The sequence below is a fragment of the Erpetoichthys calabaricus genome, chromosome 14, assembly GCF_900747795.2.
Source record: "Erpetoichthys calabaricus chromosome 14, fErpCal1.3, whole genome shotgun sequence".
Taxonomy (NCBI): Eukaryota; Metazoa; Chordata; class Cladistia; order Polypteriformes; family Polypteridae; genus Erpetoichthys; species Erpetoichthys calabaricus.
Genome location: NC_041407.2, coordinates 25,612,800 through 25,629,414, shown reverse-complemented (window position 1 = coordinate 25,629,414; position 16,615 = coordinate 25,612,800). Strand labels below are relative to the sequence as shown.

General features: G+C 43.6%; 1 protein-coding gene across 1 annotated transcript in view; it reads right to left on the bottom strand.

The window, feature by feature from the left end:
• Positions 1–365: 365 nt before the first annotated feature.
• Positions 366–16,615, bottom strand: part of cep112 (centrosomal protein 112) — a 243,439-nt gene continuing 227,189 nt past the window's right edge. The window contains exons 24-27 of the mRNA XM_028819151.2: positions 14,247–14,336; positions 6,053–6,154; positions 5,721–5,779; positions 366–589 (exon numbers count right to left, since the gene is read on the bottom strand). Coding sequence (XP_028674984.2) covers positions 583–589; positions 5,721–5,779; positions 6,053–6,154; positions 14,247–14,336 — 258 coding nt within the window. The 3' untranslated portion in view covers positions 366–582. The remainder of the gene's footprint in view (positions 590–5,720; positions 5,780–6,052; positions 6,155–14,246; positions 14,337–16,615) is intronic.

The window sequence follows — 16,615 nt, the reverse complement described above, 5'->3', positions numbered from 1 at the left end:
GGTACCCACATAACTAAATTACACTCGGCCTATGCTTTAGTGCCCAGCTTGTGCTGCCATCACGCATACAGTGATGAAACTAGAAGGAGTCATCACTCCTGGCCTAGCGCTGGCACCCCAAGTTGAAGCTCTCGGTGTCCCTGCAGGACAAGGTGGCCACTGGAAGTCAAGGATGAAGGGCAAGTCTACTCAGTTTCACACGTCACGTGCCCACCTTTTCTCTAATGGTGCCAGGCGATATTCCCTGACTGCTGGTACTGATGTTCATGGAATATTATGGAAGTGATGGGAAAAAAATAATTAAAGAGGACCCCCAGAATGCAAGGCTTACACCCGTCTCAAAACAAGAGAGTCATGTTTAAAAGCAGGGCACAGACATGTATAAAAAAGTGACACATTTAATTAAAAAAAGTAATAAAAATGTAAAAAATACATAAGCATAAAAAAAAAGACATGCAGGAATGACATGAGCAGCAGCGATGAGATTTGTGGCAACTGATGGAAAAACGAGTGCGTCACACAAACCATCTGCGTCTTCATTACAGTCCGGCAACTCCAGGCTGTGGGGTCTGTTGGCTTGGCTCACCTGCTGAAAGGTGACAGAATGCCATCAGTTAGTAGAGCAGAAGACACATCAGGATTTCCCAGTCCACTGCCAACTCCCCACCCACTAGCCCCAGCTGCTCACATGCCAGATCCAGCAAATGTGCGAATGAAGTCCCAGTCCCAAGGTGTGCTGGAGTCAGGACATCCCACATCACCAGTCCCCTAAAGCCCGAGCTCAGGCACTGCCTCATTCAAATCACCTCACATCCCTCAGTTCATCCATCAACATCCAAAGTCGTCCAAGTCAAGCCACTTCAGTTCCTAAACCCAGTATACTGCACTTATGTCCTCCCAGTGTTCTCCAGTCATCCTAAATCCACGCACTGACCACCAGAGCCCTCCCCTGGCGACTGATATCCTGAGCTCGCTGCTCACCTCATAGCCATGCTCCACACAGGCCAGGTCTCCTCACTTCTTCGTTCAGATAATGACTCCCATCCTTCTTTCCCCACCCGAAATCCTATCATGGTTTGGTCACCAATTCCAGATGTTTCACCACCTCCCTCACTGCCTGGCGTTAGATACGGAATATTAATGTCCTCCAGCCATCTCACAAACTAATTCAACCAAAGGCTCTCAGGCTCGGTTAACTCCTCACACGCAGAACCTTCACTTCCTAGTTAACACACCAAACCCACAGGGATCAGAAGTCCACTCGCCTACCGAGTTCAAGCCATCATTGGCTTCAGCGTCAGCTCAACCTCAACCATTCTCTCTGTCTGAGTGGCTATGAGTCGGTTTACCTCTCAGATCACTTAATGGCCCCCTTGGGCTAACACCCATCTTCCAGGTCATGTGACCTTCAAGTTCAGATATGGACGCCACAAAGTTCCTAATGAAGATACTGAAGTCCATTGTCTCTTAGTCACTTCAACTCCCAGTTCACTTACTTCAGTATATAAAAGTTTAGCTACCGACTCCCAGTGTCCTCCTGCCAGGTCACCTCAACTCTTATTTCATAGAATGCCTCACCCAGAAATGATGTTATTAATCATTTACCCCATGGCCGGGAAACCATTCTAAACTCATTTTTGGTGGAGAATGAAGATAATAAAGTTTTTGATATTATAGCTGGACAACTGCAAAGGATATCCAAAAATGCTGATGGAAAAGTCATACGTGGCTCGTGTTGCATAATCCATATGTCAAGTCAAACAGTCGAATACCCAAAATTTCCCAAATACAAAAAATATTATTACATAAATCACCTGCAAAAAAGGCTCATGAGTGAAAATCGGACACACTGCGAAGTGAATGAGCATTCTGGCTTGTAGACCTGTCTGCCCTCGTCACGTTTACGGTTGTTACATTCATATCCACAGTACCTCGGGATCATTTGGCAGTAGTCTGTGAATCTGCTCAGGTGAACTGACCCTCCAGATGTGCACAAGTCCGAGGCGTATTCTCTTCTTGACAAAGTTTTCACTCGCTTTTTACTTTCTCGTATACAAAGTACATGGAAAGTACTGGAATCGACCAAAGATTCGATGTCGAGATTTTGATGAATCTCGATGTCTTAGACACTCCCTGAGTTGAAAAATACAATTTTTGGAATGATGTCTGTGTGTAATCACGATAACTTGAGTACACTTTCACTTAGCTCAACCAAATTTTGCATACAAGTATTAGGCACAAAACGTAGATTTCTATCAACCTTTGGGCTATTTCCGTTAACCGGAAGTGGTACTTTACCTTTTATTCATGCAGCTGCAGAGTCCGATTTATTCAACTTTACTTTTATAATAATTGTTCTTCAATATATTATTAATTTGATTTGTTGTTGATGGTTCTTTAATGCACATAATATAAAAATATAATCATTGTCTTGTGGTTTACTCCTCAAATATCCATCCCCATATCTGAGAATACGAGAAAGTCGAGGGGAGAGCACTCCTGTTTTTTCAACTTGTAATCTTTAGTTGTACTCGTCTCAGGGCTCATTTATACTTCACGCTCAGAACGCGCATGCGCACTCATCATGGCCGCCACATGTTCCCAGCATTCATTTGATGTGTCCTCAGAAATTAACGCGATACGTGTGCGAGTTGCAGTACCAGCAAAAAGTCGGGGGGCGCAGTGTCATCAAGTCGGAATGTGATGTCAGAGTCTCTGTTTATTATTGACATGTGAGAGAAAGCCTCTATGGGGATCCTACGGGATCGGTGTGCGCGCTTCGATGTTTGATGAATGGTTCGATGTGGTGGAGCATAATGCCGACATACAAATGTATTCATGTTGCCTTTATATTCAAGCGTCGCATATTCCCGATCGTAATGACTTGATACACTTTAAAAAGTCTCACATACCATCTTCTGTACTGTCTTTTTTTTCTGGGGCTTCCTCCTGACCTGACAGCAGCGGTTAACAGCAATAGATCACCACACAGAACACATTCAACGTATGATATTCCAACTCTCTGCACATTTAGAATCTTTAGATTTATACTTGATATCACTTTCATGTTGAAATGCATTAAAGTATGTATGTTACATTTTACAGCTAAATCGTTAATTTCATTTAAATAATGAATACTGTTAATAATTACACACATGGGGGTGACACGGTGGCGGAGCGTTAGCGCTGCTGTCTCGCAGTGAGTCACGTCGCTGGTATTCCCTGCCTGGAGTTTCCATGTGTTTCTGCTGGGTTTCCACACTGTGCTCCGGTTTCCTCCCAAAGACATGCAGATTTGGTGACACTAACATGACGCTAGTGTGTGTAAGTGAGTGCTTGTATTCACCTTGAGATGACCTGACGCCCCATCCAGGGATTGTTTCTGTCTTGTGCCCAGTGCTTGCTGGAATGGACACATCCCTGGACTGATGGATTTAATCATTAAACATCGTTTTCAGAGATATTGCAGCAAGGTGTCATCAGAATTTAATGGGTGTTCCAGACAATTCACAAAAAAGCGAAGCCGAACCGGTTCTCACCGTGATGATATCTCGCACTGCCACCTGGTGGATTCTTCCAAATTTACATAAAGTACGCGCACAAGTATAAACAGTAAAACGCTTGTGTAGCAGGAGCGTCCGCTGGAGCATGCGTCACGTCACGTGAAGTATAAACCTGGGCTTACAGTGCACACTTTTTGTTGATATCACGATATTAACCAATGAATGTGCTGGCCTGGTGACTAACAATAATAATAATAATAATGCATTTTATTTATAGGGCACTTTACATTAGCAGTAAATCTCAAAGTGCTACATAAAAAGATTAAACAAAGGCAAAGCAAGATAAAAACAGACAAAACGACAATAATTATAACATTCTTGTTAATAAGCTTTCTTAAATAGAAAAGCCTTTAGCTGTTTTTTAAAACAGCCCACAATCTGCTGTGTTCTCAGGCTCTCTGGTAGGCCATTCCAGAGCTGTGGAGCAGCGGCTACAAAGGCTCGGTCACCCATTGTATGAAGTTTGGTCACAGGGGGGCGAAGGCGGTAGGTATTTGTAAAATGGAGGTTTCTTGTAGTGGATTCTAATATAAGGAGTTCTTTAAGATATTGTGGTGCATTTCCATGGATACACCGGTGAGTAAACAAACAGAGTTTGTATTCAATATGGAGATGAATAGGGAGCCAAAAAAGTGACCGAAGGATTGGTGAGATGTCTTCATATTTCCGCACCCTCATCAGAATTCTTGCAGCACAATTTCGAATTTGTTGGAGCTTTTGAAGGCTCTTGTTGGGTATCCCGATGAGGAGTGCATTACAATAATCCAGTATGGATGAGACAAAGGCATGAACCAGCTTTTCAGCATCACAAAAGGACAGGCAAGGTCAGAGTTTGGTTATGTTTCTGAGATGAAGGAATGCAGTTTTACAGAAGTGATGGACATGTGTGTCAAATGACAGATGGGAGTCTAATATGACACCCAAATTTGTAACAGAGGGAGAGAGGGTAATGGTATGGTCAGAAAAGGAAATACAATTGACAGAGGAAAGAAGTTGATGGGGGGGTGCCAATTAAAAGAGCTTCAGTTTTGGTGCTGTTCATCTTGAGGAAGTTCTTGGACATCCAGGCCTCAATCTCATCCAAGCAGGAGGAAAGAGTTGATGGAGGTGTAAAAGAAGTCGAATCCAGTCTCACATAGAGCTGCGTATCATCGGCATAGCAATGGAATGAAACTCCATGCTTGCCGATGATGTGACCCAGGGGTAACATATAGATATTAAAAAGAGTCGGCCCAAGGACTGATCCTTGTGGGACCCCACAGGTGACAGTGTGAGTACGAGATTTAGCATCCCCAAGGGCCACATACTCAGCCCTGTCTGTAAGATACGACTCAAACCACTCCAAAGCAATGCCAGAAAGTGCAATTGTATAGTGAAGACGAAGGAGGAGAATATTATGATCTCCCGTATCAAATGAATATCAAATGACTAACGAATGAGGTGGAGCGGCAGGTCTTCAAATGCTTGTTCACGTCTGAGCGCGCTCCATTTCCATTTTTCACTTGTGGTTTATTTAACGATATTTTAGTAAAAACACGCATGTCTGGGACATTGTGAGCATACAACTGGATGACCTGATGTTTGGATTATGACATGAGCAACGTGAAGATGTTTTTGATATCATCTGTTGTTGTCCAGCACTAGACCTCTGTTATATCAGAAACTGTTTTCTCTGTTCTGCATGAAAATGTGGCCATCGCTATAAACTACATGTTTATTACTACATATAAGAAAAATACAATTTTTATTCGGAGTATTCATTTAAATGTACCTCAAATCACGTCAAGCTCTAATTTAGATTTTAACGTTAGCCACATCCACCGTAGACCTACAGCCCAGCCACTGACGTTGCTCCAAGACTGTTGACTCAGGTCTCCTCACTTTCTGCTTCCAACACTGACTCTCATATTCTCCAGTCAAAAAACACTCAAGTTAGATATTGACACTTATTGGACCCGTGAACTCCAATCACATTACAGAACATCTTAGTTCAGCTAATGACACCCACCGGCCCCCCATATCAACTCATCTCACCTCGCACTTCTCATTTTAAGCACAGCTTAACAACTCTTACTGTTTCACCCCACAAAAACACGGCATGCTGGGACTCTGGGTCACACAGCCACTGGCCACTACTGGAAAAAAGTAATGTCATACCTGTGGTAGGAATCCAATTCCTGTTGTAAAACTAATGCCCTCTTCTGGAGGAAGTTCACCTGGAAACAAACAAATGGACATGCGTGAGGGTCATCAGCGCTACTCATGTTGCAAGAGTAAACTGACTCAAAATGTCTTCTGCTATCTTCCACAGGACAGTAGCTAGCGCCAGCTTAGGAAAGGTGGGCTTCACCAACGCTGCAAGCTCAGCTACGGGCTGCCTTGATAGAAACCAAAAGCATGGAGTGTAGCAGCTTGGAGTGCTTCTCTGCACAGCATGCACCAGGGCTCTACTGCAGCCATTTTAGGCCGTCTCCTGTGGCACCGATTACCTGCGATTTGAGGGAGGCGATTGTGTCTTCCAGCTCTTTTCTTATTTCAGCAGGCATCAAACCTCGGATTTTCGTTTCACACTCCTGTTGAATTTGAGTGATCTGTAAAGGAACGAGAGGTATTTAGAGGATGAGGCACAGGGTCTCCTAAGCATTAACCCTCTCTTCTAATTATTATTTTTATTTAAAGATGACAGGCAGTACAGTTACAGGTCAGCCTTTGCAATTTGCAGGTTTATGATTTGAGGATCTGCCTATTTGTGGGTTTGTCATAAAAAAAAATCACATTTATTTTTGTGAGTTTTGCAGTCTATTGCGGTAAACTGCAGGTGATGCTGTAGCAGCGTTACTTATACGGACTGCAAATCCCAGCATCCCCAGCCATACTGCATCTTTGGACAGCTTCGGCGGTTGCCACAAGGGCTGCTGGGTGAAAGATGAGGGCGCTTGTTTTAAAAGTGAGCCATAACAAGCTGGCAGGATCGCGATCGGTGGCGTCTTCTTGTTTTAACACTTCACTGCATAATTGGATTACACTCACACCCATCGAATTACAGTTTTCTCTGGATTTATATTCTTGTCCTGTGCCCGCTTGTTCATGTGATTTTATCTGGGGTGAAAAACGTCTTCAGATGTTGAGCCCGCCCAAATTCTACTAATTATCGGCATCACAATAGGACCAAACTTTATGTCATTTTCAGGAGGCTGTTCACAGGGGATTACATTTCATAACCACACCACCATCATCAATGCAACTGCAAAACTGGACTGGACTGTGTTGCGAGTGTTTATCGTTTTGTACTTAGTGTTTTGTTGGATTTATTTTGTGTCTATAATATTCTTGTTGTTTGCTACCATAAATATTCACAATAATTTATTATAAATTTTGTAAAAACTTCTTTAAAGACCTGCTGAACTGGGGGACAACACACGTCTTTATCTTGGCAGCCAGACTGGAGTGATCGTTCTGTTTCGTGTTTCATTCAACGTTTTTCACTTTATTTAGTGCAATAAACTTCAGATATGAAGAAATTGTCGGTCCAAAATGTATTAGCAGGAGTCCTGCACCCATAATCCCCTGCCAATCGCAAGGTGTTTTTCCTTAGGAGACTGCGCTCCTTTAAAGTGGGAAATTACATCCTGCACATCTTCTACCACTCTGTGATGGCCAGGGGGATTTTCTGGTGTGCTGAGTTGCTAACATCACTTCAGTAGAGGCCCACCGAATTAACAAGCTAATTAATAGGGGAGGCTCAGTTACAGGGTGGACTCTGGACCAACCAGGAGGTCAAAGTGAAGGAGACAATTAAAACATAACTGAGTGCCACTATGAACAATGCCGCACATCTCTGACACAGCGACACTGAGAGATATCAGCCAAGAAATGATTCAGCAGAAGTGTGTCAAGAAACGAGACGGGGCTCCTTTATACCAACAGCAATACGTTTGCATAAAGGTCTCATTATGACTGGGGTTGCCAAATTTTCTTCCTTTGAGGTGTCGCCCATTAAACGGCTGTGCTCGGGTCCTAATTTGGGATCCTGAGTTAGTTTGTCGTGTGGTGGGTGAAGCACTGTGCTGTATCTGTGCAGGCTCCAAACCCATCTCTCTCTCGCTCTCTCTTTATTCTTTTATAGGTGAAGGTGTGTATATTTATTTATTTAGGTACTTATCTTTCTATTATAAAAGGAAATGTTGCGACGAGACATTCTTGGAGATAATTTCAAGTCCCGAGAGACAAGACTTTTTGCAAAGACATTTTGAAAAGTCCTGCCCTCCTCTCAAACATTTACAGCCACGGCTACGGTCCAGTCACTTCTCCTTCGTGTGAATGCTTTTGTCAGACACAGTTCATGTGCTCTCAGCTCTTACAAATTTTTATGTTTTCCACATTTAAATTCGTTTATGAAAAGTACTTAGTGTCATCCTTTAAAGAAGCTTTTCTGGACATTTCACGGCAAATTGGTTAAACGTGTATCAATAGACTCTGCTGAAACAGTTGGGGGTGATGGTGTGGAAGATGAAAACATCAACTTACAATATCATGAAGAATAACTATAATTGTTAACACCGTCCGGTCTTTCACCGGCCAAATTACTGTTGAAAGAAGGACATATCGTGATGTTATTACGTAATTTATGTCTGAGTGATGGGCTATGCAATAGGACAAGATTAGTTGTATTGAAAACTGGTCAAACAATTCTGACATGTAAAATTTTAACAGGCGACAAGAAAGGTAAAGTAGTACATCTTCAGGGGATAACATTAGACACCAAAGGAGATCTTGAGATGCCGTTCATGTTAAAACGTTTACAGTTTCCCGGTAGAATAGCTTTTGCTTTGCCAATTATCAAATCACAGGGACAAACATTTGAAAAAGTCAGTTTATTTATTAGAGAGAGAAACGATATTCACTCACAGGCAGTACGTTGCGTTGTCACGATGTAACTCCAAACATGGAAACTAAATTCAATGCGATATTGACGAAAAGGTAATTCCAACTATTGTTTTTACTGAAGTTTTACAGTAAAAGTGTAAGTTTAAAAAGTATCTGCGTGTTAACTTCAAAGCCAAACAGAACAAAAACGTATAACTCGACGAATAACTCTAAAGCAACATGAAACATACAGTAAATGCAGAGCAGGTTAGAGATTATGAAAGTACTAAAAAGCCTCAAAAAACTGATAGTAAAGATCACATTAGTGCTGACAAATGGAAATTATTACTCTGTGAAATAACAGCGAAAAGAGATTGAATATATGGACATCGGTGATATGACAGAAGTATGTAGATATCGTTCGGCTTTAAAGTTCAAGTCAGAGACTTGTAGATCATCTAATTCGTGTTGCCATCAGGTAAGAGTAGTGTTTGTTCCCAATGAAGAGGCGTATCTGCGAGAATTAAAAGATTTGTTGTTTGGTGAAAGTGAAATCCACATACGCGAGCGGCAGAGATGCAAAATAGCTGGCGCATAGCACAGGCAGGGGGTTGGCGAGCGAAGCAAGTAGGGGGAAAAGCCCCCTTGTTTTTTGTAAACAGCGTCTGCAAAAAGCCAAATATCCCAGTGGGGACAAATACATTTTTATACTAAAAGTCTCCTGCACAATCCTCATGTGCTGGGTGGGCCATTTCATACTGTAATCCCAATCCCTGCACTTTCCACCACTTTAGGAGATGCAGGTGTAGATGTTCGTGATAAGCTGTGTGTCACCATACCTCCCAGGCACCTTAGTGTGCTGCAGTCACTCAGTGTGACGGTGCGGCTCCATCTTCCCATTTGGGAGCCTCTCGAACCCGGCACCATCGATAATGTAACTGGATGAACTGGCAGATGGGGACAAACCACACTTGTAGCAAGGGGATGGAGTAAAAGTGTCCAAGTGCTTTTATTAAAAACAAAAACCAAACAGTGCCCAAAAAGAAAGTGCAGTATTTCCAATTAATACTTTTATTTTATTTTAGGGCGGAGTGCTGGCTCTGAGGCTAAGGATCTGCGCTGGTATCCCGAAGGTTGCCGGTTCGAATCCCCGTCACTGCCAAAAGAGATCCTACTGTGCTGGGCCCTTGAGCAAAGCCCTTAACCTATAATTGCTCCAGGGGTGCTGAACAATGGCTGACCCTGCACTCTGACCTTGAGGGGTATGTGAAAACTAACAAGTTCCTAATACAAGAAATTGTATAAGGTGAAATAAAGAACAACAAAAAAAATAATAATAATTCATAAAAGGATAAAAATCCCAAGTGTTTAAAAACGAGACGAAAAACCAGCAACAGACATTGGGGCAAGTGAGTCAAGCACAACTCCTTCTATGTCTCCCCAGTTCACCCATGGCTCTCTCAGCTAGTGCAGACTTCAGCGGCCACGGTCCACTCACTGGTGACCCCCGTCTTGGCTGCCCCTGTCGAGGTCGGTTGTCCTCTTGCCCCTCCATCTCACAGGAGAGGATGCCACCTCGATCATACCCACTGTTCAACACAATCAGTGGGTATGATCCGTCCCTGGAGTGCCGATGCCTCGCTCTGTCACGGGACCCCTGACCGTGCTGGCCCCTCTCTTTCTCTCTCATTACCTGGCTGGCATGTCCTTGTTCATTGCCCCACTCTCACTCTACCTGCCTTTCTTTCGTTTCCCCACCGGCCCGTACTTATATGGCTCCGTGGGCGCAGCGTCTCAATCACACACCACAGGAGGCCGATGAAGCAACTCACGTGCAGGTGCGACTCGCCCCAATTACCTCATCAACTCCCCCCGCAGCTGCGTGAGTGCGCCCACGGAGACTGACACGGCCAATGGATTATTTAAAAACCTGGTCATTCTCTTGGAGCTGCGGACCCACTAGATCACACTCAGAACCCCCTCTTCCAAACTCCTAAGACACCAGCATCAAAGAAAAGGAAAGGAAGTTCCACCTGTCCTGTTGGGGTACATGGAGAAGAAGTTCAGGACTGGTAGTTTGGGATCATTTCAAGTAGAGGTGGTTGATTGTCCCCCACATATAGTGGCAGGCAGGGAGGGGATGTGTTTGGATCCAACTGTGTTGAGCATTTTAATGGTGGTGGTGGTGGTGGCACTGGAGGTTGAGCTCAGCCTTCTGAACTGCTTGGCGGTGTTCTTGGGCCCTGAGATGGGGGGGGTCTGAGTGTGTATTGAATTCTGGTGCTCGACCCCTTGATTTGCTTAGAGGACTTGAGTTTTGTTGATGGAGGGCAGGTGATTGTTTTTTTTTTTTTTTTGAACTCATTTCTTCTGTGCCACGGTGGTTGGTGGGAGCCACAGTAGGCAGACTAGCACAGGGACAGACTGTGGATTAACTTACGGGTTTAAAATAAATTGAGCAGGCGGATGTGGACACCCTGCTTAACCAAAGTCCGTTGCTAGTCATAGTAGAGCTCCATCGCCGTGTGGGGGCTTGTGTACGTCTATTACACCGAGCACAGCAGAGGACAAATAACACATTTAAGCACCACAAGGATACTCAAACGTGGGAGCAGAGAGCATCTTACTGTGATCCTTTTTGTTATTCCTCTCCATGCTTGTCATTTTCTCTTTCCACTTGATAGCAGCTAAGTCAGAGAGACATGCTTATTGTGGCGAGACTCATGCAGTCCTTTTACCACTAATGCCTGCCATTCACAGAGGCACCATGTGACTGGGCTAAGCCATTCTGAATGACGGAGGGGGGGAGTATGGGGGGTGCGACAGTCCCAGAGAGTACAGATGCTGTGTTCATGGGATCTCAGGAACTCCAAGTCAATGAACTACGAACTCGTAGCTACAAGTCGGACAATTCACAGCAAATGTTTATTATGTGCAGTATGTTTTGTAACCGTATATTAGAAAGTAACAGCGATACTAGAACTTAATGAAACACACTAGTGTGGTACATACCATAAAATATGTTGTTTAATTAGATAGATAGATAGATAGATAGATAGATAGATAGATAGATAGATGTGAAAGGCACTATATGATAGATAGATAGATAGATAGATAGATGTGAAAGGCACTATATGATAGATAGATAGATAGATGTGAAAGGCACTATATGATTGATAGATAGAGAGATAGATAGATGTGAAAGGCACTATATGATAGATAGATAGATAGATAGATAGATAGATGTGAAAGGCACTATATGATAGATAGATAGATAGATAGATAGATAGATGTGAAAGGCACTATATGATAGATAGATAGATAGATAGATGTGAAAGGCACTATATGATAGATAGATAGATAGATAGATAGATAGATAGATAGATAGATAGATGTGAAAGGCACTATATGATAGATAGATAGATAGATAGATAGATAGATAGATAGATAGATAGATAGATAGATAGATAGATACTTTATTAATCCCAAGGGGAAATTCACAAGAAAGTAGAAAGATAAAGTCATACACAGAGCTGCTGGACAGGCTGCCACACGCGGTGGCACCGGAGTCATTTTACAAAGTCACATGGCTGAAGTTACTTTCATAGACAGCAGAAGCTACCTGATTCATCCGAATTGTGGCACAACAACGCCCTTTCACCTTAGTCAACTGAAAAAATGAATAAAACTTATAACCTGGTCAGCCAGAAATGCCAATATTTAGTCAAATTGATATACTGGAGGGTACTCTTTATTGCCCCAAAAAGTGGCCACTATTTTAAAAGCTTGTTTTTGCTGTCAAAGCAGCAAACAGATACCTTGCATTTCTCCGGACAGGCCGACCGGAAACTGACGTGAGCGCAAAAAAAAAAAAAAAAAAAAAAAAATGAAACGTCAAACCTTGGTGCTCCGAACAGTCCGGGAAGCAAGTGAATGCAGCCAGAGCGGGGTGGGGGATTAGGGGGTGGGGGGAGGTCACAGCTGAACAATGAGGCGACCATCAGTGTACTTTAATCATTTGACACATTGTGCCCCAACATCTACTACGTGTACCTGGGCGCCCTTATCAATGACCACTTAGCAGTATGCGGAGGTGACGTGAAAAACTGAAAATTTGTAAAGGGAATTATGGGGTAAGATATAAACGAGCATGAAAATCTGCACATGGTGTACCATTCAGGAGACCTGGTTTGAATATTCTAGTCCATGGATGGGTAATGTCGGTCCTGGAGGGCCACAGGTTTTTGCTCCAACCCAGTTTCTTAATGAGAAGTCAGTTACTGCTGATGAAGCTCTTACTGCTCAAGTGACATTTTGATTCTTCATTTTAGTGGTCTCTCTCTTGTTAAGGTTCCTCACCCTTAATTGCTTATTTCAGTCTTAAACAGCTGCATTCAGTGTTTTAATGGCTCCTTATTAGCAATAAGATGTAAATGACAACGGAGCCAGCAGTTCCCCATCTAACTTGTTTCCATTTACTGTACATCTGTGTGTGTTCATCATGCACAGTTTGATTTACTAAAAAAACAAGAGAAAAATGTGACAGACTGAAAATGTTCTGCTTTAGGTTTCAAATCATTTGGAGGATATCCTTGGAAAGGGAAAAAATCTACGATAAGAACCTAATCTTGCAGACTAACAAGCGGAAAAATTAAGGTCTGAGACTGACAAGAACCACTTTCTAATTCAGCCAGCCACTGTGGCCCTCCAGGACCGACATTACCCACCCTGTTCTAGTCCTTTCAAAGAGTTTGTTATTACAATTTTGTTTATTAATAGTGATTCATATTAGAAAGTGATAAGAGAAATTAATTACATGTACTAGTAGGGTACATAAACATGTTTTTTAATGACAGCATTTTATAATATCACGTGACTGAAGTTGCCTTCATAGCCGGCAGATTCGACTCAAGTGATGTAAAGATCCCTGCGCTCTTGTGAGATGTTGGAGGTGGAAGCTCTGTGGCTAAATGAGGTTCAGATTATTAAACGTGACAGTTTTCAAAGTGTTAACCGAAGGAGATTTAAAGTCTGTGCTGACGTCTCCAGCTAAAAATGTTGGCTGCATCCGAACATGACAGAAAGCGGATCACTGTGGCGCTTTGCCGATAAATGACAGTGACTGAGAAATCTCAACTCATTATAATCTTTAGGTAATGCAGTCATATTGAATAAATAAAGGATATCATCATTAGTGAAATGAATTGAACATCTGCCCTTCCTCATTTGGTAATACTGCCATCCAACCCCGCCCACATCTGACCCCGCCCCATCCCATGTACTGCAGTGATGTGTAGTTGTTTCAGAGCGCACAACTGCAAGCGTTTCAGTTTTGCTGTCAGGAGCGGCCGGCGAGTAAGTAAAAAGAAAAATGAAAAAATATATACAAGCTGAAGTGACCTCTCTTCAGGTAAAATGGAGAGTGTGAAGTAACTCAGCGCGGACGTCGCACAGGATGTTTTAAGACAGAGACGACTGAACATATTTGCCAATGCTTTTCAACGTGAGTTTCTTAAAAGTCAAAACTTTGTACAGCTTGCTTCATTCGAGATATCGCAATTAAAATTAAAATGTCCCAACGAATGTCCTTGAAGGACAAGTGTGGCACATCTCAACCAAATCAGTCCCCTGAGAGCCGAGTTGTTTCCAGTGGACAGAGAGACAGAGCTGGCTATTGCGTTCGCTGCTTTTCCACACCTGAACAGAAGGACTGGGGAGGAGATGAGAGGCCTCAGTGCAAGTGGAGTGACCACGACAGCAGTTACAATGCCTACAAGGCCACGTGTCAGATGGATGGAAATCTAAAGCACCGTCTACCTGTTCTCGGGTCTCCAGGTCCATGCATTGAAGCCGCTTCTCCATAGAGCGCAGTTCACTGTGAAGGTTTTCAATTTTCTCTTGCTGGGTCTGGGAAAAAAAAAATAAAAAATAACATTAGAGAATAAGTGTGGCCAAAAGATGAGGATGAAGAGTATAAGTTCTGGGCCTGTTTCAGAATTTTATAGCCCAAACAGCACCACCAGTCATCTTTATCTCTGACAGTAGAAAGTGCAAAGAACTCCGACCTGAGCAGTCAGCCTGCACTAAGCTGATGTCACAGTACGCAACTTCTAGTCCCACGTGGGGTATGTCAGATTTGCTAAAAACGCAGTTGTGGATCTCGTCGCTCGACCATTTCAGTTCACACCACTGAAGATCGTTACCCTTTATGGGTTTATTGACTTTCCAGCACAGCCATGCTTGCTTGCCCCTTTACTGACGGTCAACAGGATGCCAACTGACAGAACCAGTGGTGTACAAAGGGTTAACATGCACGCGCGTTCAGCTGCAATTTCAACTCATTTTGTCTTTTTTCCATTTTGTTGTTGTATGTAAAACACAAGACGTCAGACGGACGAGCGTCTCTTCCGTTTTTGAGGTGCTAAACACACGTGTGCCTTATTGCTCATCGTTCAATTCTATGCAGTGTACTTTCAGATGAACCTTCATTGGTCGTCAGCTCTCATACACACACAGCCCACCCTGACGATTAAAGGCAAGTTTTGATTTTCTACAAACAAAGACAATAAACAAGAAGTAATGACTTACAAAGCAGTACATGGCAGACAGTATCCAGGAAACAATAAAGCTTTAAGATACAAGACACTTACAGGCGAGTGATTTCCAGGGTCAGATTGTGTCAGAGAATCAGATTCGCTGTGTGGCACCTCTAACCAGACCATAAAGATACACTTTGGACCTGACCGAAACATGAGATAAAGGGGGAGCCTACATGAGACACGAGGGGTGCATTGTATTTAAATGTTCACTATGGGACCTACATGCTTTATGTGAGCGGGCATTGCCGTGCACCAGGAGGACCCCAGGAGCCACTGCAAAAGCATAGGGTCTGACAATGGGTCCAAGGATTTCATCCCGATACCTAATGGCAGTCAAGGTGCCGTTGTCTGTTCTGTAGAGGTCTGTGTGTCCCTCCATGGATATGCCTCCCCAGACCATCACTGACCCACCACCAAACCAGTCATGCTGAACCATAATGTTCTCCACGGCTTCTCCAGACCCTTTCACGTCTGTCACATGTGCTCAGGGTGAACCTGCTCTCATCTGTGAAAAGCACCGGGCACCACTGGTGGACCTGCCAATTCTGGTATTCTATGGCAAATGCCACGGTGCCAGGCAGTGAGCACACAGGGCTCACTAGAGGAAGTCAGGCCCTCAGGCCACCCTCATGAAGTCTGTTTCTGATTGTCTGGTCAGAGACATTCACATCAGTGGCTGGCTGGAGGTCATTTTGTAGGCTCTGGCAGTGCTCATCCTGTCCCTCCTTGCCCAAAGGAGCAGACAGTGGTCCTGCTGATGGGTTAAGGACCTTCTATGACAGGCCCTGTCCAGCTCTCCTAGAGTAACTGTTTATCTCCTGGAATCATCTCCATGCCATTGAGACTGTGCTGGGAGAAACAGCAAACCTTCTGCCAATGACACGTATTGATGTGCCATCCTGGAGATGTTGGACTATCTGTGCCAGCTCTGTAAGGTCCAGGTATGGCCTCATGCTACCAGTAGTGACACTGACTGTAGCCAAATACAAAACTAGTGAAAAAACAGATGAGGAGGGAAAATGTCAGTGGCCTCCAGCTGTTAAACCATTCATTCCTGTTTTTGGGGGTCTTCTCATTGTTACCCCTCTAGTGCACCAAAGCAGCTAAAACTGATTAACAAGCCCCTCGGCTACTTAACTGACCAGATCAATAGCCCACAAGTTTCACTGACTTGATGCTATACTCTCATTAAAAAGTGCTCCTTTCATTTTTTTGAGCAGTACATTTCAGTTTCCGATGAGGTAGTCCAGTAAAATCCTTCAAGACAGTCACCCTCGCTGTTTTTATGTGGATGTGTCGATTTGTTTAAGCTCTTGGTGGCCACACAGAGTGGGCAGTAAAGTCACAATGTTGTCATCGATGGACGCGGTCTGTCCATTTAGCAATCTGAGAGACGAGTTTACATCATACAAACAACGGGATCTCTGACTAAGCGAGACTGCACTGGCCTGATGGCCACAGGCTACCGGCCGGGATTTCAGAGCAGACTCTTCAGACAGGACCGACTGCCTGCATTCCCAGCTCCATTTTGTTAACCCTTAGCTACTCGCGCAGTGTACTTTATGCACCTGTGTTAAAATGGCTATT